Below are 24485 nucleotides of genomic sequence, written 5' to 3'. Positions count from 1 at the left end.
TCGGTCCTCAGCACTGCCTCATCCAGGAGGACTTAAAACCCAGCAGTGGGCCAGCAGGGAGTCCCCTGGCAAAACTCACGTGGGAGAAATAGGAGAGGAAGGGCAGGCTGTACAGGGCTCTGATGAGAGCTCGGGATGAGACCTGATTCTCTGCTCAGACGACGGGGAAAGACGGACCCAAGAACACACAGAATCTTCTCCCCACACAATGAAGCGTCTCTTCCAAAGTCAAGTCGGTTACTCGGCAACTCTGACAGGTTACGAAGGTGCACCTCGCCCATTAGCAAGGACACACCAACAGAGGCTAGGCAGGTTTAGCAAATTTAAATACAGGACGCCTACTTCACTTTGAATTTCAGATAAACAACAGTAATGTTTTCATACAAGTATGCCCCATGCCGTATTCGGGGCAAACTTAGACTCAAAAAAATGATTCACTGTTTATTTGAAATTCAAGTTGACCTGGCACCCTGTGTTCTATCTGGCAGCCCTCCTGCAAAAGAACAGCCCTCCCAGCTTTGCCGACGGCCACTTGGCATCTTCTCAGGAGCCAACTACTCAGAGAGCTGGAGGTCCTGCCCGGGGATGCCCAGGGGAGCAGGTCTTCTCAGGAGGGCTCCACAGCAGGGATAACCTTGGCCCCTCTTCCAGAGCCCCTCCCACTGGCCCGGTGATGCTAGCACATGCTCACCTCATGGGGGAAAGTGGTTAAGCCCACCTCCTTCATGCCTGGGAACTCAGCCATAACGGCCAACGCACACCAGCCCTTGGGGTCTGGTTCTCAGACAGCTGTTACCAACACCACTACCACCATCACCAGTGACAACGATATTAACAAGGGCACGGGGGAGGCCGAGGGTGACTCAACTGCAGGATGTCAGGAGACCCTGCTGACGTCAGCTCCACCCGGCGTCAAGCCAAGCTTTTGGGAAAATGATGCATCTTTCTTCCGTCAACACTGCCGACGATTCCTCCAAAGCTCAGTCCCCAAGGTCAGATCGTTCGATCCATCAGGGCACGTGGTTGATTCTAGGTTCAAGACACACCCATCGCAGCCTGCACTCCTCCAGCCCCGCTCTTCAGGTTACTACGTGGCCAGATCCTACACCTGCCCCAGAGCATCTCTTTAAAAGTTGTGTTGGGCCAGGCTACTCTTTGCTGAAAACACCCCAAAGGTTCCCCATCCCACTCCAGTTAAAGCCATGCCCCTACAACGGCCAGCAAGACCCTCCGTGATCCGCCTCCAGCCTGTCCCTCTGGGACTGCCTGTCCTCCGCACCGTCACCCACTCTCAGCAACTCGGCCTCCCTCCCCTCCAGGCACACCTCCACCTGGGGCCTTACACTAGCTGCTCCCCTGCCCGCCCGGGAAGGATATCCACCTCCCTCACCTTTGCTCCAATCTCACCTTCTCCACGGGGCCTAATCCCGTCCGCCCTACTGAACCGTGCAGTGGACTGCTGTCCCCTGCTCCAGCACCCCCGAGCCCCCTAATCCTGTCCACTGCTTCTTTCCTAATGTTTCCATTCTAACACACCATCTGTTCGCCCTGGTTATCGCTAACTGTCTGTCTCCCCCTCAAGAACGTATACCTCACGCAGGCAGGAATCTGTCTTGTTCGCTGACGAATTCCAAGAGCCTAGAACGGTGACTGAGACACAGATGTGCTCAATAAACACTTGTCTACTTCACCGTCCACCGCATGGGCACGGGAGACCAGGAACAGGAAAAGGGCCAACACTTCCTGGGCGCCTTGTTACATGCAGGCACCACGGAAGGGGCTTTACAAATGCTGGACAGTTCAGGCAGGGCGAGGGGCCCTCCATTTCCTACATGAGAAACCTGCCTCCGAGGGGGTCACTTGGCTACCAAGGCACACGGTTGGGAATTCGGACGAGACGTGAAAGCCCAGGCGATTCCATCATCCCGAGAGGCGTGTGCTGTCTGCCGTCACCTGGGAAGCACCGCTGTCCCCGCAGCACTCACGCTGTCCCTCCCGCCTCGTGCCTGACATTTACCAGCAGGGGCAGCCCCGTGCAGACTGTCGGGCATGGACTGCCACGTCCACCTTTCGGGAGGCTGTGGGATGTGAGGAAAGGATGCTGGCTTTGGCCCCCGGGTCACAGGCCACCCGCGGCCGTGGGGTGCACACAACGCCCACGAGACGCGGCCCGCGCCCAGCCCGTGGGGCACGTGAACGTCCATGTCCTCGGCATTCGGGAGAAGCTCAGTGACTGCCTCAGTTCTCACAGGGAACTCCTGACCTGGCACGGGGAGGACCTCAGTGCCTGCGGCCTGAGGACAGAAGGGCGAGCAGCAGACCCTTCACAGGCCAAGTTCAAGGGCAGAGAGGGGCCGTGGTGCTGGGAGGGGCTCGTCGGAGCTGAGGGCCTGCCACGGTCAGGCCGGGGAGCTGCCCGGGGTGCCGGGATCCAGCGCGAGGTATCTTCTTTCTGAACGTGGGGATGGCAGCCAGAGCAGGGAGGAAAAGAAGTGTATAGAGTTTCCGCTCTCCCCTGACTTCCGGAGGGTTAAAGAAACACGGAAAAGACGCCGGCATCAGTAAGTAACCAGGTTTCACACGCTTCCTCATCTTCTGATCAGGATTTCTGCTGCCCGGGCATCTCCCGAACTAGAGGCCGTGGGCATCTGCACGGCCGGCAGTGCCCAGGCAGCAAACACCTGCCGACCCCAGACGAGGCAGGAGAGGCACCTGGACGGAAGTGTGATGCGGAGGGGCCTGGGGAAGGGGGACCAAGGGCCGGAACTGCCTTACGGTGTAAGAGAGCAGGACCCCAGCCACAGAGCCCCTGCCAGGAGTGATGGCTGATAGAAGCAGGGGCGTCTGCCAAACAGGGCATCCAGCCTAAACCTGTGAATTCTCAGACTTGCCCGGTCTTTCCTGAAAAAAGAAATGCTTGTGCCAAACATTACTCCACATATTCTACATCCACACTTCTCACGAGCAACGCTGTCCAGATGAACGGATTCTAAAGGAAACCGACACCCACGTGCACATCTGACTGGTCACCCGAAGGGAGCGAGCCTGGGGAGCCCGTAGAAGCTGCCCACATGGCCCAGAGTTTCTCCTCTTCATCCTCAAGAAAGGCCTGGGAAGGGTTCAGGGGACAGACAGAGCAGGGGAAGGGGACAAACACTGTCGGAGGACTTGCTAAGGGTCAGACACAGACACTTTACAAACATGTTATGCCTTCCGACGAGGCTGTGAGGACCCACTATGTCCCCATTCTACAGATTAGAAAACTGAGGCTCGGGTGAAATTACTTTGCCAAGTGAGTTACCGGAGGCTGGGAAGTCTGAGAACTCAAAAATTTGGCTGGACTCACAGCAGACCTGGGAATTTTGACTCAAATAGTTCTTTACACTCTCAAGCTTCACCCAATATGAAGCCAGAAGCTTCCGAGGCGTCCGATAAGCTGTTTGGCCGATGCTGACACACGGGCTGGCTGAAGGTCACGGAACCCAGCCGAGACAAGACCAGAAAACTGGGGCCACCTTCTCTTGGCTCTGAGGAACTAGTCTTTTAATCTCCACGTAGAAAGCGTGGAAAATAGGTCAAAATAATTTTAAGCGAGGCTAAAAGTCCAAAACTAAAAGTCTTTTATGATAGCAAGAACAACGTTTAATAGGCCTCAATTACGTAATATTTGGCCCAGCTGAACACCCGTCCCTCTGGCCAAAGGCCACTTCAAGCCACTGCTCACATGGTCATGACTTTGGGGTTCCAGAATGAGGGTCTTCCGGGAGACTCCTGCCCTTCTTTAATGGCTTCTTGTCTTCATCCCAGCAACTACCAGACCAAGTCCTTGTTAGAAAGTTAAGGAATGGGAGATTAGGATTGACATACATACACCACCATGTGTAGAACAGACAGCCAGTGGGAAGCTGCTGTATAGCACAGGGAGCTCAGGTCGGTGCTCTGTGATGACCTAGATAGGTGGGATGGTGGGGTGGGAGGGAGGGAGGTCCAAGAGGGAGGGGATATATGTATACATACAGCTCATTCACTTCACTGTATAGCAGAAACTAACACAGCGTTGTAAAGCAATTATATACTCCCCCCCCCACCAATAAAAGAGAAAGAAATCCCCCCCCCCTCCAAAAAAGAAATAAAGTTTGAGGAATGGAAGCCCTGAACATGAATCTCATCGGAAAGCCACCCACCTCTCCGCTGTTTCCTCCAAAGCACCCACGTTCGTAACCGTGGGGATGGCAGAGCGTACAGGACAGTACGAGCCAGCATTCAAGGGCATGCTCACCGCGTGCCAGGCCTCTTCTCGCGGAAAGCCCAAGCAGCCGAGTTAGACCCCTGCTTCCAGCACTGCTGCTTATGGTATACACCCCTTAACCTCGCAAAGCCTGTTTCATTTGTATAATGGGGATAACGATACTTACCCAAGCATGCAGTAAAACATTTTAAATGCTACCCAATAAACCTTTATTCTTTTCCTTCAGATAGTCTTTGACGTTTCTCATTGAAAGAACACGGTGACTCCGACACGGCCCTTACCCGTCCCCACCGGGCCCCTCCGGTGCGGAGACCCGCAGGCTCCGGGGGGAGGGGAGCCTGCCCCCTCCTTTTCCTGCCTCAGGAGCCTGCTGGAGGGACCGCCCCGGAGCCCCAGGTGCAGGAGGCCTGAGGACACCTGTGGACCTGGGAGGACGGTCAGCCTCACCTGTGCACTCACCTAGATTCCCAGGCTCCACAGGTAGAGAAACAGCTGGAGAACAGGCGAGGCTTCCTGCCCCTGAGCCTGTGAGAACAAGCAGGAGGTCCTGCAGGTGTCAGCCGAGGACGTGTCAGCTGCCTTCTCTCTACCACCCAGGCCCACAAGCCCACAAAGAAAGACAGCCGCCCTTCCAAGGGTCTCACAGCACAGGGAGTATGGTGACTCAGAAGAAACAGAGCACTCACTCAGGGAGAGAGAGCTGCTGGCAGATACAGATGCCAACTTGAATTTTAATTAAAATAGGAATAATAGCACTCAAAGAGATGCAACGGCAACACACATGGGGGAAAAAAGATTTCCTGTAACTATAAAACGTGATTTCCCCACTAAACAACTCTTCAGGCAAAGAGAACGAGGAAGGTGGTCGCAGATGATCCCTTGAAGCACTGACTCAGAAGACTGAGTCCAAGAAATAAAGCAGAAAAGCCCAAGTATGAAGAAATGAAAAGCATAAGGGACAGGCTATGAGACTTTCAAGCTACATCCTGAGACAGAGAGAGAGAAAAGGACAGATGAAGGACAGGCAGTACAGGGCACCCAGCTCTGGACATAAGGGATAAGACAAGGGCCATATGCCAGTTAAGTTTCTGAATCTAAGGATAAAGAAAAAAAAAAGACTGTCCTTCAGGCAGAACGAACTCGTACCTAAAAAGGAAACAGAACATGGAGATGGACACGAACTGGCTGTGGACGATGTCAGAGCAGCCCGGATGGTGAGAGAACATCTGGGAACCACGGGACGTGAAAATAGCTCCCCAGGCATCAAAATAAAGGCTCCTCAGCTATCACGATAAAAAGGAAAGGTCTTTGAAGACAAAGAATTCAGAGTATATACCACTAGGCGCCAGGCACCACAGCAGAGGAAAAACAAGGAGGGAAAAGCTCTAACAACAAATGGAATAGAACAAGACTCCATGGAGCAAAGAGGAGAGAAAACTGATGACTAACGAGCTGAACGGTCTTGGCCTTGGCGAGGCTGAAGGCCGATGCCTGCGTCAGTGTCATTTCTGACACCCCTGAAGTAATGGGTGATCGACACCATTTAGTCAGGTAGGTTTTCATCACGCCTAAGCAGTACAGCCATCTCAGGCACAAGGCACAGGACATGCAGTTCAGGTTGGTTATTAATATCTGAGTATTCACTTTCACTACAATGAAGCATTCTAGATGTAACTCAGGCTGAAAATATAAACTTATAAGCTTTCTATGGTGGAATTCTATAAGTTAAAGTACAAATGTATATTTACTGGTATGAGTAAAATGTTGCAGTAATTAAAGACTGGAATAGCTGACCATTTTATTAAAAAAAAAGTAGCAAGATTAAGAGCTTTCAAATACTTAAATCAAGAAACAGAATGACAGTTAATACAAACATTACACGTACGTAGTCCAGATAACTTTAGAAAAAATATCTATCCTTTAGAACTGAGTCATAAAATTTAAGTAACGACAGAAGGCAGAAAAATAGTTTAGATTATATCAGCATTATAATCTGTGTAGAATTATTTCAGGCACTAGCTTTCGTAAGACTAAAGCAAACAGCCCTTGAGAACTTACTGTAATTTTATAACCATTCAATTTCATTCAGGCTATGAGTATTTCAAGAAAAAGTCCTATTTGTGAATTCTTCACCTAGTGAAGATGAATTAAAATCAGAAAGTCAACTCTGCCAGCTTAAAAATTCAGGAACAGAAAAAAATTCCACAACCATTTATGACAACATCCACAATAAATCACTTTCAATCTTTGCATAATAGAGTATGAAGAAAATAATAGAGTATGAAGAAAAGAAAGTGTTACAGAATCATTTTGTTTCCATTAGTCACGTTTTAAAATAACCTTACAAGAGTGCCCTTTAAGAAGACAACGTCTTGTAGTTTTTTTGTTTTTTTTTTTTTTAAATTATTAATTTATTTATTTATGGCTGCATTGGGTCCTCGCTGCGGCGCGTGGGCTTCTCATTATGGTGGCCTCTCTTGTTGCGGAGCACAGGCTCCAGGCACACGGGGTTCAGTAGCTGTGGCTCGCGGGCCCCACAGCACAGGCCCAGCAGCCGTGAAACACGGGCCCAGCTGCTCTGTGGCATGTGGGATCCTCCCGGACCAGGGCTCGAACCCGCGTCCCCTGCATTGGCAGGCGGACTCTCAACCACTGCGCCACCAGGGAAGTCCCACGTCTTGTAGTTTTAAGCCTATGGAAACTAACGCTACACTCAAAGTGTCTGTTGAAATGATTGCCATGTGGGTAATAACTACCATTTTCAGTAGTTAGAAGATGAAGAACTGTTGAATCACCCAAACTATGAATCCTAGTTACGAAGTTCCTCCTGGAAAATGTGATTCTGAAGATCTGTTCCCCTGAATTAATGTGCTCCTTCTGCATCTTGCACAGCACACGTGTGAAGGTTGCAAACACATCCAGAGGCCTCTGAACGCCGAAAGCCTACAGGGGTGAGGGAGTTACCCCCGGTCCTGCCTTTCTGGCTGGCCTGCAGAATCCTGGGTCACCAGGCTGACGTGTCACAAGAGCGTAAGTGTTCTTTACGTGATACGAATCGTCTCTTCGGGAAGACGCCAAAATCCATGCACATAGCCATGCTCGTATATCAAAATTCGAGGTGCAGACAGAAATTCAGAAATGATTTTGTTATCGTGGAAGAAAAGCACACTGTTCCACTGCCACGTTCCCAGTTTTTCCTCAAGGGACTGCAGGAGGTAGCAATTGCAGTCGGAAATATTAGAAGTAAAAGTTACAAGTGAGGCAACATCTGAAGTTTACTCCTAAAAAATACTCAAAGAATACCTGTAAGCAGCCACCCAAGGTTTAGTTCGTGGGATTTTGCCAATGACATCGCATCACCCCACAGACTGACCAAGTCCTCAAGTCTAGGAGATGAAAAGAAGGTAAGTCTCTACCTTCAAGAGCTACTGTGAGGGAGGAAGGTGCATTGTCACTGGCACAAGTCCCTGTGTTGGCAGACACGACCACCCTGCCCCTTCCCTAGCCCAACAGGAGGTGAACACAAGTGTTCACAGGTGCTCAGTGCTGCGACTACAGGTACAGGAAAGCCACCGACAGCATGAGAAATGGTTATTCCTGTACTATACTGTCAACCTCTTGAATTTGGACACCTAAAATGTTTAATAAAATATAAATGCTTTTTTAAAAGAACAAAACTTCAGACTGTGTCTTTATCCTAGAAGTTCATTCTACAGTTGGCTTCAGTCCTGCCTTAGGCAAATGTTTAGCCATTTGGACAAAATGGGCAAAAAACGTGAACATTTCTACAATATACAAATGTATGAACGGCCAACAAGCACATGAAAAGATGCTCAACATCACTAATCATTAAGGAAATGCAAATCAAAACCACAATGAGATACCACCTCCCACTCATTAGCATGGCTACTACCAAAGAAACAAAAAACAGGACTTCCCCGGCGGTCCTGGTGGTTGAGACTTCACCTTCCAATGCGGGGTGTGTGGGTCTGATCCCTGGTCGGGGATCTGAGATCCCACATGCCTCACGGCCAAAAAACCAAAACATACAACAGAAGCAATATTGTAACAAATTCAATAAAGACTTTAATAATGGTCCACATTAAAAAAAATCCGAAAAAAAAAAAAAAAGACACACTGCTGGCGGCCACCCACTTTGTAAAACATTTTGTCAGTTCCTCAGAAAGTGAAACAGAGAGTTACCATACAACCCAGCAATTCCATTCCTAGCTACATACTCAAGAAAAATGAAAACTATGCCCACACTAAAACTTGTACATGAAGGTTTTGGCTTTATTCATAGCAGCAAAAAAGTGAAAACAGTCCAAATGTTCATCACCTGATGAGTAAACAAAATGTAAATATATCAGTTCAATGGAATATCATTCAGCCTTTAAAACGAATGAAATTTTGACACATACAACGACGTGGATGAACCTTGGAAACATTATGCTAATGGTAAGAAACCAGTCACAAATCACCACATACTGTATGATTTCATTTATATGAAATTTCCAGAACAGGCACATCTACAGAGACAGAAAGTAAATTAGCCATTGCCTAAGGCTCGGGGTGATGGCTAAAGGTTTCTTTTGGGGATGATGAAAATGTTCTAAAACTGACTGTCCACACAATTGGGAATACATTAAGAGCCACTAAATTGTACACATAAAATGGGTAAATTGTATGGCATGTGAATTATATCTCAATAAAGCTCTTATCCCCAAAATGGAAAGAACTTCCATATTTATTGCATAAAAAAAGAATAAACAACTTGATCAAAACACCAAAAACAGGGAAAGAGTAAGAAAAAAAAGTGAATTAAATAATATGGAAGGAATAAAACCATGCCTGTTTGTCATCATTTTAAGTGTGTACAGGGACTTCCCTGGTGGTCCAGTGGTTAAGACTTTGCCTTCCAATGCAGGGGGTGCAAGTTTGATCCCTGGTCAGGGAGCTAAGATCCAACATGTCTTGTGGCCAAAAAACCAAAACATAAAGAACAGAAGCAATATTGTAAGAAATTCAATAAAGACTTTAAAAATGGTCCACATAGAAAAAAATCTTTAAAAAAAAATTTTTTTAAACTAAATAAAATGGAAAAAAAAAAGTGTGTACAGACTGATTTCTCCAACTAAAGAGTCTATCATGTTGTGTCAAAAATATATATCCATCTACATGCTGTCTGTGAAACACAAATAGGGGCAATAAGGGGTTGGAAACAATGCACCAGGCAAGGAGATACCTGACAAATGCAAGGGAGGAGAAAGCAGGAAAGGCAAATTAACAGCCAACAAGCTGGATTTAAAGTTAAAGGTACTAAGCAAGATGAAGAGGGACATTATTACAGGCACACTTTGGTGGGAAGATATAAAAGGTATAAGTACTCATGCACGAAACAACACGGCAGCTAAAGACTCCTAAATATGCAAGCATATGGTAAAAACTCAGCTCTTCAAATGGGAATATCTACTAGACAGAAAAAAGAAAAACAGAGAGGATAGAGAAACAGACAGACACCCTTACTTCCCTCAAATAAAAAATACATTTTTTCTTAGCTATGTATGCCATGTTTGTAAAGATTAACTAGATATCTGGCAACAAAGAAAACCTTTACAAACCTTCCAAATTAAAGATTTAAAGGACAGCTCTTTGATCACAATCCAATAAAATTAGGATTAAATAATCAGGTAACAAAAACTCTTAACTACTTAGAAATTAAGAAATATACTCTTAGGTCAAAGAAGAAATCAAAAGGAGGAATGGAAAAAATTTGAAAGCAATGGAAAGGATACCAAAACTTACAGAATACAGCAGAAGTTATACTCTAAGGATATTTTTGTGTCAAATGCCTTCAATACTAAAGAGTTTTAAAAATAAAAAACCATGCACTCATCTAAACCAATTAGAAAAGGACAGCTCAATAAATCAAAAGAAAGAAGTTATAACAAAGATACATTTTTAAATTTAAAAAAAAACATAACAAGGACAAATAAACTCAAAGCTAATTTTTGGGTTTTTTGCGGGGGAGGGCCGCACCACGCAGCTGGCAGGATCTTAGTTCCCCGACCAGGGCTCGAACCTGGGCCCCCGGCAGTGGAAGCTTGGAGTGCTAACCACTGGACCGCCAGGAAGTCCCTCAAAGCTGATTCTTTGAAAAGACCAATAATACAGAAAAACCTCACATGCCCAATTAAAGGTAAGAGAGAGAAGGTGGGTGATGGGGGGAGAGGAAAAGTGGAGAAAGTGAAGGAAGGAGGGGAAGGAGAGGAGGGGATAGGGGAGAGAGAGGATGTACAAACACAGAAGACCAGGGCTGAGAACAGATACATAAAAGCAAGTGCAGATTACAAAAGCAAATCCGAAAGAACCATTTTGCAAAACTGCATGGAATTTTACATTAACAAATTTGAAAACCTAGAATAGATGATTTCCTAGGAAAACATAAATCATCAAAATGATTCAAGACGTGGAAAATTCAGAAATACTGGGACCAGACAGGTTCACAGCTGAGCTGTGTCTAACGCATAATTCCACGGCTGAATGGCAACAGACAATTAAACAATAATAAGCCAATTCATTTTATGAAGCTGAGCATTATTTTAATACTCAGACCTGAGAGAGATGGTGGGGGGGGGGAACAATGAACAAATCTGGCTTAGGATGGATTAGCTACAGAAACACTAAACTAATACCAGCAAACAACGGAATTCAGCCATCTATCAAAGAGACCAACTTGGATATATTCCAGGAAAGGAAGGGAATCTCAATACCAGGAAATCAGTGAAATCTACTTCGTCCATAAATTAAATGTGAATAAAAAATAGGACCACAGCGATAAATGCATTTTGATAAAAATAAAGGCATTTGCTAAAAGTTTGGCAGCCATTCCTTATAAAAATAAACTAAGCTAGGAATAGAAGGAAGTTACTGATGAAGTATTCTTGAATGAGAAGAGCATAATACAAAGTATATAAAGTGAGTCTGTATTTGTTAAACAGTGACCCCAAAACTCCTACACATGATGTATATGCACAAATGTGTTTGTGAATGAGCAACAAGTGGTCAACACAGACTACACGGAGGCAGGCAGTGAGGAGAATTCTAACAAGAGAGGGTGAAACAGGACTGCAGTTAAACTCCATGTATGGTATTAATGCATGTAAATAAAATTAGACAGTTCATGTGTATAATTTTTTAAAGACTGCACAGTATGAAAACTACCAAGAAAAGAAGTATTCCTTTTCCTTTTAACTCCACAACCATCACTGACTTTTTTTTTTTATTCCCAGTAACAAGTGTAGGGTAAGATGATCTGTTGTCAGTATCGCCTTTAGCTGGACTCCTTAATGGAAACGGGAATCGGCTGCAGGTCAGAACGTAGGCACAGCTGTGATCCTTCTATGCAGAGCGATCCCGCGTGCCCAGCTGCTGATATCCCATCCCGGGGGAGACACTCTGGAGCCGGTGAGAAGCAGGTATCTGAGCGAACCATCCTTGGCTTCCCTCGGTGCCGTGTGCCGGTCACATTTACGGATCTACAGAAGTGCTGGTCCTGGCAGCTCCCACAGCACCAGGATGCCCTTTCTTACGACAGCACCCACCATACGGGTCACAAGTCTTTGAGCACTTCCTGTCTTCAGGGCTGGGCACCATGCTTTCCTTATCCATTTCTCAAGCCCCAGCTGCTGACACAGTGCCTGGCCCATCACAGGCCACGTGGATGAAGTGTATTCAAAAGAAGAGATGACATCTGAACTCAAGAGCTTTTCTTTTGGGGGCCATTTAACTTTAGCTTTCCAGGCAGCTGTACTTAAACGGTTTCCAGCCCTGCTGGGGTGAAAGAATGTTGGCACACCCCAGGGGGCACATGGCTTTGGCTGGTCCTTTGGCAGCAGGGACACTGGGAATTGCTCTTAGGAGCCCAGCAAGACAGTGGGGAGGGTACTTCACCGAGTGCCTCCTCTGTCAGACCACATAGGATCTCGTTGGGTGCCTGGCGCTGCCCTGCAGGAGGCGGCGCTTTGGATGCTGAGCTGGGACAGGTCCCCCTCCCTCCCAACAAAGCATCTCACGCGGAGTCTGGGCTGTACCCTGGCAGCCGGCCACTCCAACTTCCCTGATGGAATCTGCCGTCTCCCTGAACTTACCGTCATCTTTTCAAAATCTTTCTATTTCTTCTCTGCCAAACTTCTTGAAGACAATGAGTCTATAAACGTGTGATACACGCTGTGAATTTACACTTAGCTGATTTTTACCTAAAATTCACCGCTTCCAATCTTAAACGCCTTCTCACTGGAGTTATCGCCAATTTCCAATTATGTAATTTTCTAGATTCCACTGGAATTCTGAATGCATGTCCCCTCAGGTGAAACACCTGTGGTCCGGTTTCTCAGCTAGCCAAGGAAGCCTGACTGGGAGTTTTGCTGAAATACAAGAGCGCTAAGAGCAAACCAAATGGAACATTTTTATTTACCTCAAACGCTGGGGCCCAAGGAAAGCAAGCATCATTACAGGCAGATGAGGAAGAAGGGGTAGATGTTTTCAAGTGTGAATTCTAAAGTGAAGGTCTACTCACTCACGGATCCTCGGCATCTTTACTCAGCACACCCCACTGACACAGCGGGGGTCCCAGGGAAGCTTCTTTAAGATACAACTGATTCTCCACTTCCCCAAATGTAGAAGGAGCTCACATAAGCAAGCCCTTCATTAACCACTCTCTAAATGATTCCACTTGTTTCTATTGTTTTCTTCCCAGAAAATTATCCTTTATCCCAATCCCTTATGTTCTCTTTGTAACTCTGTTTTCCAAACTTGAGAAAACAGGTCTCCTCCCTCTCTGGTTCTTCTAAAGTAATTAAATTTTTAATCGCCTTTGCCACGGAAGCTTTTTGGTGGCTCTGAGGCAACAATATTGCATTCACCTACTGGTTTCCTCTCCACCATGGGAAAGAGGATGGGGCCCAGCAGAGCCAAGGACACTAACTGCTTCTCACCGATGTCTATCATCTGCCCGTGGAGTCTCTCTCCCCATCCAGCCTGGGTTCCACCAGATGAAGGCCCTCGGCAGATGGGAGAGGGATCCTGAAGCACCTCACAGGGTGCCACGCGACCGAGGGCTGCCAGAGAAGGTGGGGAGGTCAGCTGGGTGGGTTCTGGGGCCTCTCCCTCCGGCTTCCAAGAGAGCCTCCTGGTTTTGTCCTGAGGTTTCTGGTTCCTAAAAGGTTTTGAAAACCTTCTTAGCACAATATCCATCCATTTTGGCCACATAGGAAAAACGTAGTTTAAAGGAATGAGAATCAGCTACCTGGAATGAAGCACCAGCTCTGTGCTTTCCCGCATGTGTTTACTGATTCTCGGTGCGGAGCTCCACTGGGTCCCCTGCCCAAGACTGCAGGGCCAGCAGAGCCCAGGCCCTTTACCCTGGGCATGCTTGCTCCCACCAGAAACCGGCCCCCAAGCCCCTTTCAAACCCTCTACCACTTCAAAACATCAATGTGCAATGAATAACTGCGTCTAGAATACTCCGTGCACATTGCTTACCTGCATCATCTCACCTGTTCCAAAGTTACAATGGGAACTTCACGGAGAGAATGCAAATAATTCGTTTTTTTTTCTAGGCTTTTTTTCCCAGTCTCCCCTCGTGAATCCTGTACAGATGATCAGCGAGAGCCCTGCTGGTCTGAATTCGCCTCCCCCATCCGTCTCTGTTCTTCAACATCTGCGCAGATAGGACTCTGCTGGCTCCTGTAAAACCCGCCCTCCACCGCATGCCCCTGCCAAGAGGGAAGTTCATTTCTTCATAAATTTAGTCCATGACAGACATGACTGATCCACAGGTGGCTGTGTTCCAAATGCTGATTCAGACACAAGGTCCTCTCATCTGCTGGCCCCAGCATCTCTGACGTGTGGCCCAGAGGAGCCCTTCCTCCTGGTCAGGCCCGAGCATGGGGTCCACACTTTGCCTCATCTTCCATTGCCCAGAACCCAGGCATCGGCCCTTCTCGCTGTACGGGTTGGGTGGGGGGTAGGGGGGCGTTGGAAAATTAAGTGCAGCCAAAGCCTGGGATGAGAGTCAATGGGTGAGACAGATTTGGAGAATGACAACGGTCTTCAACTCAGAGCCCCCTGCAAGGGACTTATTTTTAATTAGTTGATCTGACCGGCATATACCATGGTTCAAATTCATGCTTAAGTATGAGGCTTACTTGTACCCTAATCAAAGGGACCAGTCCATACTATGTCACTTAACCGCTCTGTGACTCAGTTTCCTCATGTTGAAAATAGGAAAAATAGGGCTTCCCTGGTGGCGCAGTGGTTGAGAGTCCGCCTGCCGATGCAGGGGACTCGGGTTCGTGCCCCGGTCTGGGAGGATCCCGCATGCTGCAGAGCGGCTGGGCCCGTGAGCCATGGCCGCTGAGCCTGCGCGTCCGGAGCCTGTGCTCCGCAACGGGAGAGACCACAGCAGTGAGAGGCCCTCGCACCACAAAAAAAATAAAAATAAAAAATAAATAAAGGAAAAATAATAGTCCTGACCTCACAGGGTTGTTATGAGGATTACATAGGTTAGAAAGTGCTCAGGACGCTATCTGGCACACAGTAAGTGATACACAGGCGTTTGTTAAACAATTAAGCTGTACAAGGAGCTGGTTCCCTGCAAATTCCTAACACAGTCCTGTCTTGGAGGTCTCCAGCTACTAGAAAGTGGGCAGGTTGTAGAAGCCCAGGGCTGGAGTGTTCCCCAGAGGCCAACGAGTTCAGTCTTCCATCCAGGATGGAAATCCCTGTTAAACCCATCCTAGACTTGCTTCAGTGCCTTCCTGGGAAGGAACTCATTCCCCATCCACGCTTCCACAATTTAGATGTTAAAAACGCACAGGTCCTTGTAAACATTTATTCACCGACACCAATTCCCACCCCCATTTAAAAAATCTACTTCCGCATCCATCTAGTCTCTTGTTCATTCATTCATCCAACAGAACTTGAGGAATTACCATGTTCTAACCGTGACCAAGACATCCAAGGTCTCAGCCCTGGGAAGGAGTTAGCTTATATGGGTGCTAAAAGGGATCAGAGGGAAGACAGTGATTTTAGGTTCTTGGAGGCCGTGACATTTGAACCAAGACCACCAATGACCAACAAGCAAGGGCTGCTATTCCAGTATTGGGAAGAACATTCCAGGTGAAGGTCTGGCAGGCACAAAGGCTCTGAGATGGACAGGTCACGTGGCGAGAGAGTGCTCTAGGACAGGTACCCAAAGGAACGTGGGACAGGAAGGCTAGCAGGCCCTGCGAAAGACTTGGGAATTCCCTTTGGCTTGAAGTTGAAGCCACTGAAAGGTTTTAAGCAGAGAAGTGAGTGGATGAGCTCCGGTTTGTAAAGATCACTCTTCTTCCACAGCCAATGGGAAGAGAGATAGAAGCAGGGGGCGGGGCATCAACAAAACTGGAATCTGGGAATCCCAGCAGATGAAGAAGGCTCCAATGCCTTGACCAATGAGTGATGTTGCCTTGGTTAAAGTTGGAAGCAATGGCAAGGATATAAGAAGAGAAAGAATTTGTGGTTCTAATTGTTTTAATAAAATGATTTATTAAATACACACCTAATATTTAGTATGCATTTAATAAATCAAAAAAAAGTATGGCCAGACAGTCATACTTCTGTAGTAATTCTTCCTGGAATTCACAAACAAGGGGAAGAAAGTTCTTTATACCACGTGCCAATCCAGGCAGAGCGTCCCTTTACGTTACAGGATATTTTAGGTACCCTATTGTTCTTGTAGCATGACATTCTCCCCCTCACCCTAAGTTAATATTGGTACTATACATCCTTTGGCCATAAAGGTTTTACCACACTGACTCTGGTTGTCATTCATATCCCCTCTTCCTTCCGTAAAGAAAAACCCCCAGTGCCTCTCCATGGATTCCACCCTCTCTAAGCACTTATTTCTCGCCAAACCTGCCAAATTCCCCTCACTGGGGGATCCAGCATTTGCTAGGTAAATCCGTACCCATGCCTGGACTTCAAGTTCAGATTCCAGCTACAGTTTTCTTGCAATGGTAACAATGACAAACATCAAATTTCAAGCCATTTTCACTAAGGCCTCAAGTAAAGATGCTCAGCTCGAGGCAAAGATGGCACAGCTTCTTTCCACCTTCCACCCCAGCCTTTGCCTAAGTTGCTCCCTTGTTTGAGATGCCTTTTTCCTTCCTTTTCACCTGATTCATTTTTATTCCTCAAGATGCAGCTTCGGGGCCACCTCTGCCAGAGGATTAGGTGCAACCCAGCTGGATCAGGTGAGGTACCTCTGGAATCCCATCTAAATGCAGGTTTACTTTGATCACAGACTCTTACCTCTTTTTCTTCACTTTGTCTCTCCTACTGGACCCCGGGAGACATGCCTTACTTATCCCAGCAGGATTCAACATGCATGCTAAATGAATACATGGCACACCTCATACACCACTGGTGCACGTATAAACTGGAGAACCATCTGGCAGTGTCTACTGCAGCAGTGGTTCTCCACTGCAGATGACTTTGCTCCCCAAGGGACACTTGTTAGTGCCCGGAGAGAAGTTTGTTTGTCACGACTAGAGGAAGGCATGCTGTTGGCTTTCAGCGGGCAGAGGCCAGGAGGGCTGCTGAGTATCCTTCAACGCACAGGACAGCCTCTGCGACAAAGGATCCCCCCGGCCCATGGTGTCTACGGCGCCAAGGCTGAAATGACACACCTGTTCTATGACCCAGAGATCCTACTCCTAGGTATATACGCCCCAGGGAAATTATGTATATGTCTATCAAAAACATGCTCAAGAATATTGGTAGCAGCTTTATTCATAAAAGCCTGAAAACAGTCCAAAAGTCCACTGATAGGATAATAGATAACAAACTGTAGTATTTATACAATGGAATCCTACAAGGCGAAATAAAAAAGACTGTAAAAATAAGACTTGGATATGGGCTTCCCTAGTGGCGCAGTGGTTGAGTCTGCCTGCCGATGCAGGGGACACGGGTTCGTGCCCCGGTGCGGGAAGATCCCACATGCCGTGGAGCGGCTGGGCCCGTGAGCCATGGCCACTGAGCCTGCGCATCCGGAGCCTGTGCTCCGCAACGGGAGAGGCCACAACAGTGAGAGGCCTGCGGTACCGCAATAAAAAAAGTACTAGGTACTGACTGGGAAGGGGCTGGAGAGACTCTACCTTGACCTGGGGAGCTGCAGGGCTGTGCTACACACGGTGGCTCGTGTGTGTCATACCTCAGTAAGCTTTATTACAGGGAACACCCTCTCAGGGCCACACTACCAGCAGGAATCACACGTTGGTTTGCTGCCTTAGAAGCCAGACTTTCTAATGGACTTTCTGGTACACTGCTGGCCAGGGTGTAAGTAGCTGCATTTCCAGAATGCTATTTTACAAGAGAGATCAAAAATGTTAAATTGTACAAAATCCTTATTCAACTCTGCTTTGATCGTTTTATGCTAAGGAATATATTAAAGACGAGCACACAAACTTAAACTTCAAGAATATTTAACACAGCAGAATAAACATAAATAAATATATGTAAGCGGGGGGGGGGGGGGGGGGGGAGCAAGGAACCCAACGCCCACCCAAAGGGAGCTGTTTCATCAAAACGACACTTTAAAATTGAAATGGAAAATGTTTACAACATACTAATTAGAACTAAAAAGCAGGTCACCCGATAATATGTAACCTAAGATTTATGAAGGGTACACTCAATGAGTTAACTGTGATTATCTCTGAGTAACGGGAGATTATGGGATTTTTTAAAATTTTATCGTTTTTCTTTTTGGTTTTTTTCCTAAAATGAACATATATTACTTGTTAATAAGAAAAAAAATACACTCACAGCTCTTAAAAATAAAGGTGAGTGTTACACTGTAAAACTGAGTACTAGACCACACTAAACTCCCAGGGTGCTGGTGTATTCAAAGCCCTGCTCCCCGCAGAGGAGCTCTGACCTCCTATTACCATGGCTCAGGGGAGCAGGGATTAAATCAGAAGCTAGATAAAATCCTAGGTCTTCTGTTTCAGTCCGGGACTGTGGGACTGAAATCCCACTGAAATACACAAATCCATACCTCCATTAAGCCTCACAGGACTATATATGTTTCCAGAAAAGGGAACGGCAAATCCACGTATGAAAACCAATATAAATATTTTTGACTGGAAAGAATTCTAGGTGAAAAACAAACACACAAACAAACCCAACCCACTACCTTTCCTGAATTATGAAGTCTGAGCAGTTAGACGGTGGTGATCACTTAACCAAGGTAATCTCATTGCCCCCAGACTCTGGCAGAAAAGCCCCATCTGTCTTTCTCTGTAAAGTGGAGAAGAGAACTCCCACACAGAGTACCTGTGACGATTCAGTGCGATAATGCATGAAAAAGCAAGTTACAGATGCAGACTGTGGGTTATTATACTCCTCACAAGCTCAAGTTCCCCACCACAGGAGAAGACTCCTGGAAAAGAGCAAAACACCTCTCCCAGGAAGCTCCCTTCTCTGAAATCTGCGTGGCCGCGCATGCGCTTGAGTATTAGGTAGCACTGCATGCGATTTATCTCATAGCTCATCATGATCTGAGTTCCCCCCGGAGCCACAGAGCTAAAGGTGGGAGCAGCTGCTTACCTGACACCAGAGGGGCCCAGTATCTTAGCTGACAAATTCCAGTACGGTAGAAGGTCTCGGTTTAATTCTGGTTTTAAGAGAAAGGTGCTTCTCTTCTTCCTTGTTAGTCAAAAAGACTCTAAACCAAATAAACCAACAACAAACTCTAAAGATAAAACATTTCAGTGTTAACTATCAATGCCATACGTTCCCCCCCCCACCCCAGCTTCTCAAGGTCACACCTCCCCACTGCATGATGACAGAGGGCGGCTGACATGGGAAGACAACTCCTGTGAAGTCCACGCTCTCATGGAAAGGGTAAATAGCTCAGATCCCAGCTTCCCAAGACAAAGGACCCACAAAGCCAAACAGAAGAAGCCCCCGAGCATCTGTCAATCTGCCTGTTCCTTTGCCTCCTCAGAAAGAACGAATCACAAGACTGCTCAGAAAGGGCAGGAGCTCCCAAAGCAGCTGAATTTCATGCTGTTTCCAAAGAGTGAGCTTGCATGCTGTGCCGGTTATTTGCACGGTGGGCAGACGAGGCTGACAGCTTGAGGGGGCTATTTTCGGGGGATACCCTGCGAGTCTGGTTAGAAGACAGTCCTGGGCCCTGAGCTCCCAGGCAGACTCCTCCATCCACCAGGGGTTAAAATGACCCACACAGGGTCTTTGTACTTAAACCATCCCAAGGGGACCCAGCGGGAGGAGAGAGAAGGGAAGGGGGTGTGAGAGAGAGGACCTCCCCACCCATAAGTGCACTTCTGGAGAGCCTCCCTAAGTGCACTTAGGGAGCTAAATACACTGAAAAAAACAGAACGAAGAGGCTGAGAAGACAACCTTAACTACAGAAATGCTTCCTCCGGGGCATCAAATGTCTCCCTACTGTGTACTCTCCCTCCCACGCCGGGCCAAAAGCAGCTCTGAATGCAGATCAAAGGCGGCTCTGAATGCAGATCAAAGGCACAGCGGTGCCCAGCGTCTCTCTCCTACACAGGGACTCTCTGAAAAGGGTTCCAGGTCATCAAGAGGGCTCCCAGACAGCGGTCATAACCTCTTTCTGATAGAAGAAACCAGGCTCAGCACAAGCGATAACGCATTTTCACTTAAGACAGTCACATGCATACACGCCTATTTCCATACAGACGCCTACGTGGTTTTTCACAGCGGGAGGCAGGCAGGAAGCCTGTTCCATGAGTCTAGAATCCTTTGCTTTCCTCATCTGATTCTAGCAGCAACAGCAATTTCCATTTGGGGTTTTCTTTGATGAGGGCTGATTACAGATCAAAATGCCACCCTCCGGCTTGGTCTCCTTCCCACCGTACCAGCCCAGCGAGATCCATCAACAAACTGGGAAACAAAGATGGAGGGAGGTACAGGCTGCGTTCCTTAAAAGTGGGGAGCACACTCTGGCTGGAGCGTCTGAGCTACTGGACTTGGTAAACTTTGCAGGCTGACCCTTCTTTGCTCAGGGCATCCAGGATGCAGCTCTCAAGCCTCTTAACACAGCTCTCTCTCTGCACCAGTAAGGCACAAGGATTTTCCCTCACCAGCAGCGTATTTCTGCACCTATTTTCAGCCCCCGTAAACCCTATTCCATTGTTTCAGGGGACCTGATTTCTTACTTAATAAACCATCAATGTCATCCCTCCACCGCTAGCTACCCCAAATTCCCTCAGGGAGAAGGCCCTGCAAGGAAGAAGAAAGTTCTTAATTAGGGCTGTGCTCCTACACAAAATAGGAAAGCAAAAATAGGTATAAATATACCACCAAATAACCGCTAAGGTCTTTGCTTATGCTGCTTGACTGCGATTCTCAGGTCCAGGTGTGAACTCAGTGGACACGTGAAGGAAGCAACTTGAACCTAACGCCAACTGACACACGACGCTGCTCTTCCCGACCGTTCGTGCTGCAGTGGCGAAACTGCTCTGCATAAAGCCTGCCAAACCAGGGCTCTGGGGAGGTACAAATTCTTAAGAGCCGATATGAAAAACAGCTGTCTGGGGCTGGAAGACTTTATGACGTTTTGGAAAATATGGGGGGGGGTGGGGGTGGTAAAAGGATTTATACAGAGTGATGTGACTGAAAACTCCCACACTCTTAATCAAAGCCCAAACAAGAACCTGCTTTTAAATGTACCCACCTCCAACACTGCACAGCTAACCTGGACTCTGGAGGCCTAGCTGTAGCTTAGCATATCCACACTGCAGCCTGACTGCTGGAGGCTTGCAGACCACTCCTTGCTGAGAGTCCAGCCAGCCCTGGCAGCAGGCTGCAGCCTGATGTCCTGATCCGAGTCCAGCCACCAGCCAGGGGTCCCTTGGTCCTGTCCTCCTATGGGCTGTGTTCCCGACCAGTCAAACAATAATCGGGGAGAGCCACGGGGAGAGCCACAGGGTAAGCCGCAGCTCACCCAGCATCATGCCCACTGCGGCCACTCCCTGGTCGTCAGCATCACCGGCTGCTTGCCATTCCACCCATGAAAACAGTGTGCAGAAACCAGGGGCTGCCACGGAAGGCGGCGCAGAGCAAGGAACAAAAGCATCAGAGGACAAGTGCAAATGGCTGGCCTCCAGCTCCGGGAGAGAGCAGAGGCTACCGAGCTTCCGCGGGGAAAGTGGAGATATTTTAAAACCACCTCCCAAGAAAGGAGGCAGCAAAGAGGACCTCAAGCAGCCAGAGCTGCCAGCCCTTCTCCAGGTATCAGGGGCTGGTCTATGACCGTAACAGTAAGCAGGACACACGTGAAAGTGCCTTCCGGTGCAAAAGCATACGCCTTAATGCTGCCCAACTGGTCCTTTCACTCTTTCCTGTTTTTTGCAAGAGATTCTCAACGGCACGGACACGGAAAGTTTCTCAGATTAACTGCAGAAAACTAAAGCCCAGTAAAGACGCCACGGGAGGCCTTTCAGCCCTCCCAGGGCCTCGCTCCAACCGCTACCTGCCCCACCCGTGGCGCCCGGGTAAGGCTTGCTCTGGGGCCAGCAACGCAAAATGACTCCCCGCCCCAAGACACGCCAGGTTTTCAGGATCCCCTCAACTAGGAGAACCTAACTCTGACCCAACCCCCAGGGGCGAGTGGCTTCTGGTGCGGGACGCGGGGACACTCCCAGCACGTGAGGGTACACACTCCCCCGTGCTGCCGCGGCCTCGCCTCATCCTGTCCACCCACGAGGAACTCGGCGGAGCCCCAGCACGCTGCCGCAGCCTCGTGTGTTTCCTGAAACGCACAGCTGCCACCCGCAAGCCGACCCGTGGAGCGTCGGGAATTCTCGCGCCCCCGCCCCCGGGCCGCGCCTTACCGCCGGTGCCCTCGAAGCGCGGGGCCGGGCGGTCCCGCAGCGTGGCGCTCCAGCCCGCGCCAGCCTCGTCCTCCTCCGACTCCTGCGCGGCGGCGGCGGGGGCGCCGGGGCCCCGCGCGGGGCCGGGGCGCTCGGCTTCGTCGTCCGAGGATCCGGCCGAGGAGGAGCGCGAGGCGGCCGACGTGCTGTAGAAGGGGTTCCCGCTGCTGTCCGGGCCCGACTCGCCGAACACGTCGTCCGAGATGTGCAGGCTCTCGTAGCGCGCGCGGGCCGCCTCGAGCAGCGCCGGCGCCCTCCTCCGCGCGCCCCCGCCGCCCTCGGCCATGGCCCCGGCCGCCGCCCGCGCGCCGGCCCCCCACAGCGCCTCCCAGCCGCACGCGCCGGGCCCCGGGCCCGCGCCGCGGCCCGCCGTTCCCCACCAGCGCAGCCCGCAGCACAGCGCCCGCCGCCCCGCGCCCGGCCGGCCCGCCGTCTTGGCCGCCTCGGGCCCAGCGCCCGGGGAAGCGCCTCGGAGCTCGGGCGCCGCGGGCTGCGGGCCGCGGCAGGAGGCAGGGGTTGCGGCCCGGACCAGGCGCCGCCGCTCCCGTCGCCGCTGCGTCTCCTCTGCGCCCACCGCTTCGCCGCGCGCCCTCCCCGCGGCGGCTACCCGCGCTCCCCGGCCAACCTTCCCGGGCGCGAGCCGCCAGAGGCGGGCCCCGCCTCCTCGCGCCTCCAGCCTGCCGGCCAATGGGGAGCCAGACCCGGGCCGGGCGAGAGGGGCTGGGCGGGCCCTGCGCCGGGAACGCCCCCCCGTCCGCCCCACCGGGGCGGGGCGAGGCGAGCGGGCGAGGCGAGGGGCCGGGGAGGCGGGCAGGGGGCGGGCAGGAGGCGGGCGGCGGCTCCGGCCAGTCCCCTCGCCTGTCGGGACGCGCCGCCCGGGACGGCCACCGCAGGCCCTTCGCTGCCCCTGGGGGAAAAGGGACGAACCAAGTGGGTCTCCCTCAGGAGGACGCAGTGTGCTCTTCCGGCGCCCGAGCCCGCTGAGGGTGCGCGGACCCTCCGCGCTCACGTTCCCTTCCGCAGTAGGCGCCCTGCACCGGGCGCCGGGGAGCTGTCCGCCCCGGTGGTTCTGAATCAGGCGCTGCGGAAACGCTCCAGGTAGGCGGAGGGTCACAATTCCCCGGCTGCTTCTGCGCTGCTGCTGCCCGTGGGTCACGGCGGGCTGCGCCGCTTGCTCCTATAAATACAAGGGCTGTCCGGCTTCCGGGAACCTTGCTGCGATTAGGAGCCGGCCCCACCGGTCCATTTCTGGGGTCAGTCTCCCTTCGTACCCCTGTAATTTGAGGGTGGCGGCATCTGCAGTTAGGTAGATAGTCATTCGTCATCGTCTTTGACGTTTGACGTCTTTTAAATTCAACATATTCACTACCACCAAAATATTGATTACTCTAACACCGCTATTTCAGTATCTCCTTCCCTCAGACATTTGACACACTCGTCTGTTAAAATATAGCACAATCACCCGGGCTTCAGGGCTCTGATAAATAGAACAGAAAGGTTCCGACTGCCCCTCTTCCATGGACAGGAGTGTGTGGCGGTCATCCTGTTGATGGTGGTACATAGGATCCGTCTGTCTTGTCTTCTTGCGCCCCCTCTCCCTCCCACAAATAGTGCAATAAGTCACACTGGTGTTAATTGGGTCATAAAGTCACTATCACTCTGAAATAAAATAAATCCACAGCAATGTGAGGGCTTACAAATCCTACCGGGTATTAGCTAAATAATTACACAAAATGGAAAGGCATGTTGCTATTTCTAAGCAGGCATAAAGGATAAAGATGTGGGGACCATTCTGCCATCAACTGAGGTCAGTTCTGTCAGGCAGGCAATTTCTGTTCCTGACCTCTCTTCCCAGCCCCCATGTTTCCTCCCCCCAAACCAGAGCCACTGTACAGGCAGAACTTCATGAAAATCACCGCAAGACAACATATAAGAAGGAAGGGATTCGCATAACATGGCTTGCTTTATGGATTGACTGACAAATGAGAAGTGTTTGCAAAGCATTTCAACTCCCTTGGAAGAATTATGCCACAGAAAAGAACTGATTTCCAACATATCTATATACTGTGCCAACCAGCCAAAGAGTTTGAAGAGGGTATGTACAGGTCCTCAGGCTTACCACAGAGGGTCATGTGAAGCGTAGACTGAAGATGCAAGGAGCAAAATAAGACTCCATACTTCGAGTACAAATCCTGCAATTAGAAATTGTGTAAGACTCCTGTGAGATTTCATGTTCTCTATTAAAAATAATTGAATAGGATCCAGAGGGG

The 24485-nt window shown here is 49.4% G+C and overlaps 1 protein-coding gene across 1 annotated transcript in view; it reads right to left on the bottom strand.

Annotated features, from left to right (window-relative positions):
* Positions 1 to 22501, bottom strand: part of PGBD5 (piggyBac transposable element derived 5) — an 87324-nt gene extending 64823 nt beyond the window's left edge. The window contains exon 1 of the mRNA XM_065893939.1: positions 22177 to 22501. Coding sequence (XP_065750011.1) covers positions 22177 to 22501 — 325 coding nt within the window. The remainder of the gene's footprint in view (positions 1 to 22176) is intronic.
* Between the last annotated feature and the right edge of the window lie 1984 nt (positions 22502 to 24485).

The sequence above is a fragment of the Phocoena phocoena genome, chromosome 16 (genome assembly GCF_963924675.1).
Source record: "Phocoena phocoena chromosome 16, mPhoPho1.1, whole genome shotgun sequence".
NCBI lineage: Eukaryota > Metazoa > Chordata > Mammalia > Artiodactyla > Phocoenidae > Phocoena > Phocoena phocoena.
Note: the sequence above shows the minus strand (reverse complement) of the source record. Positions and strands in the feature narration are given on the sequence as shown.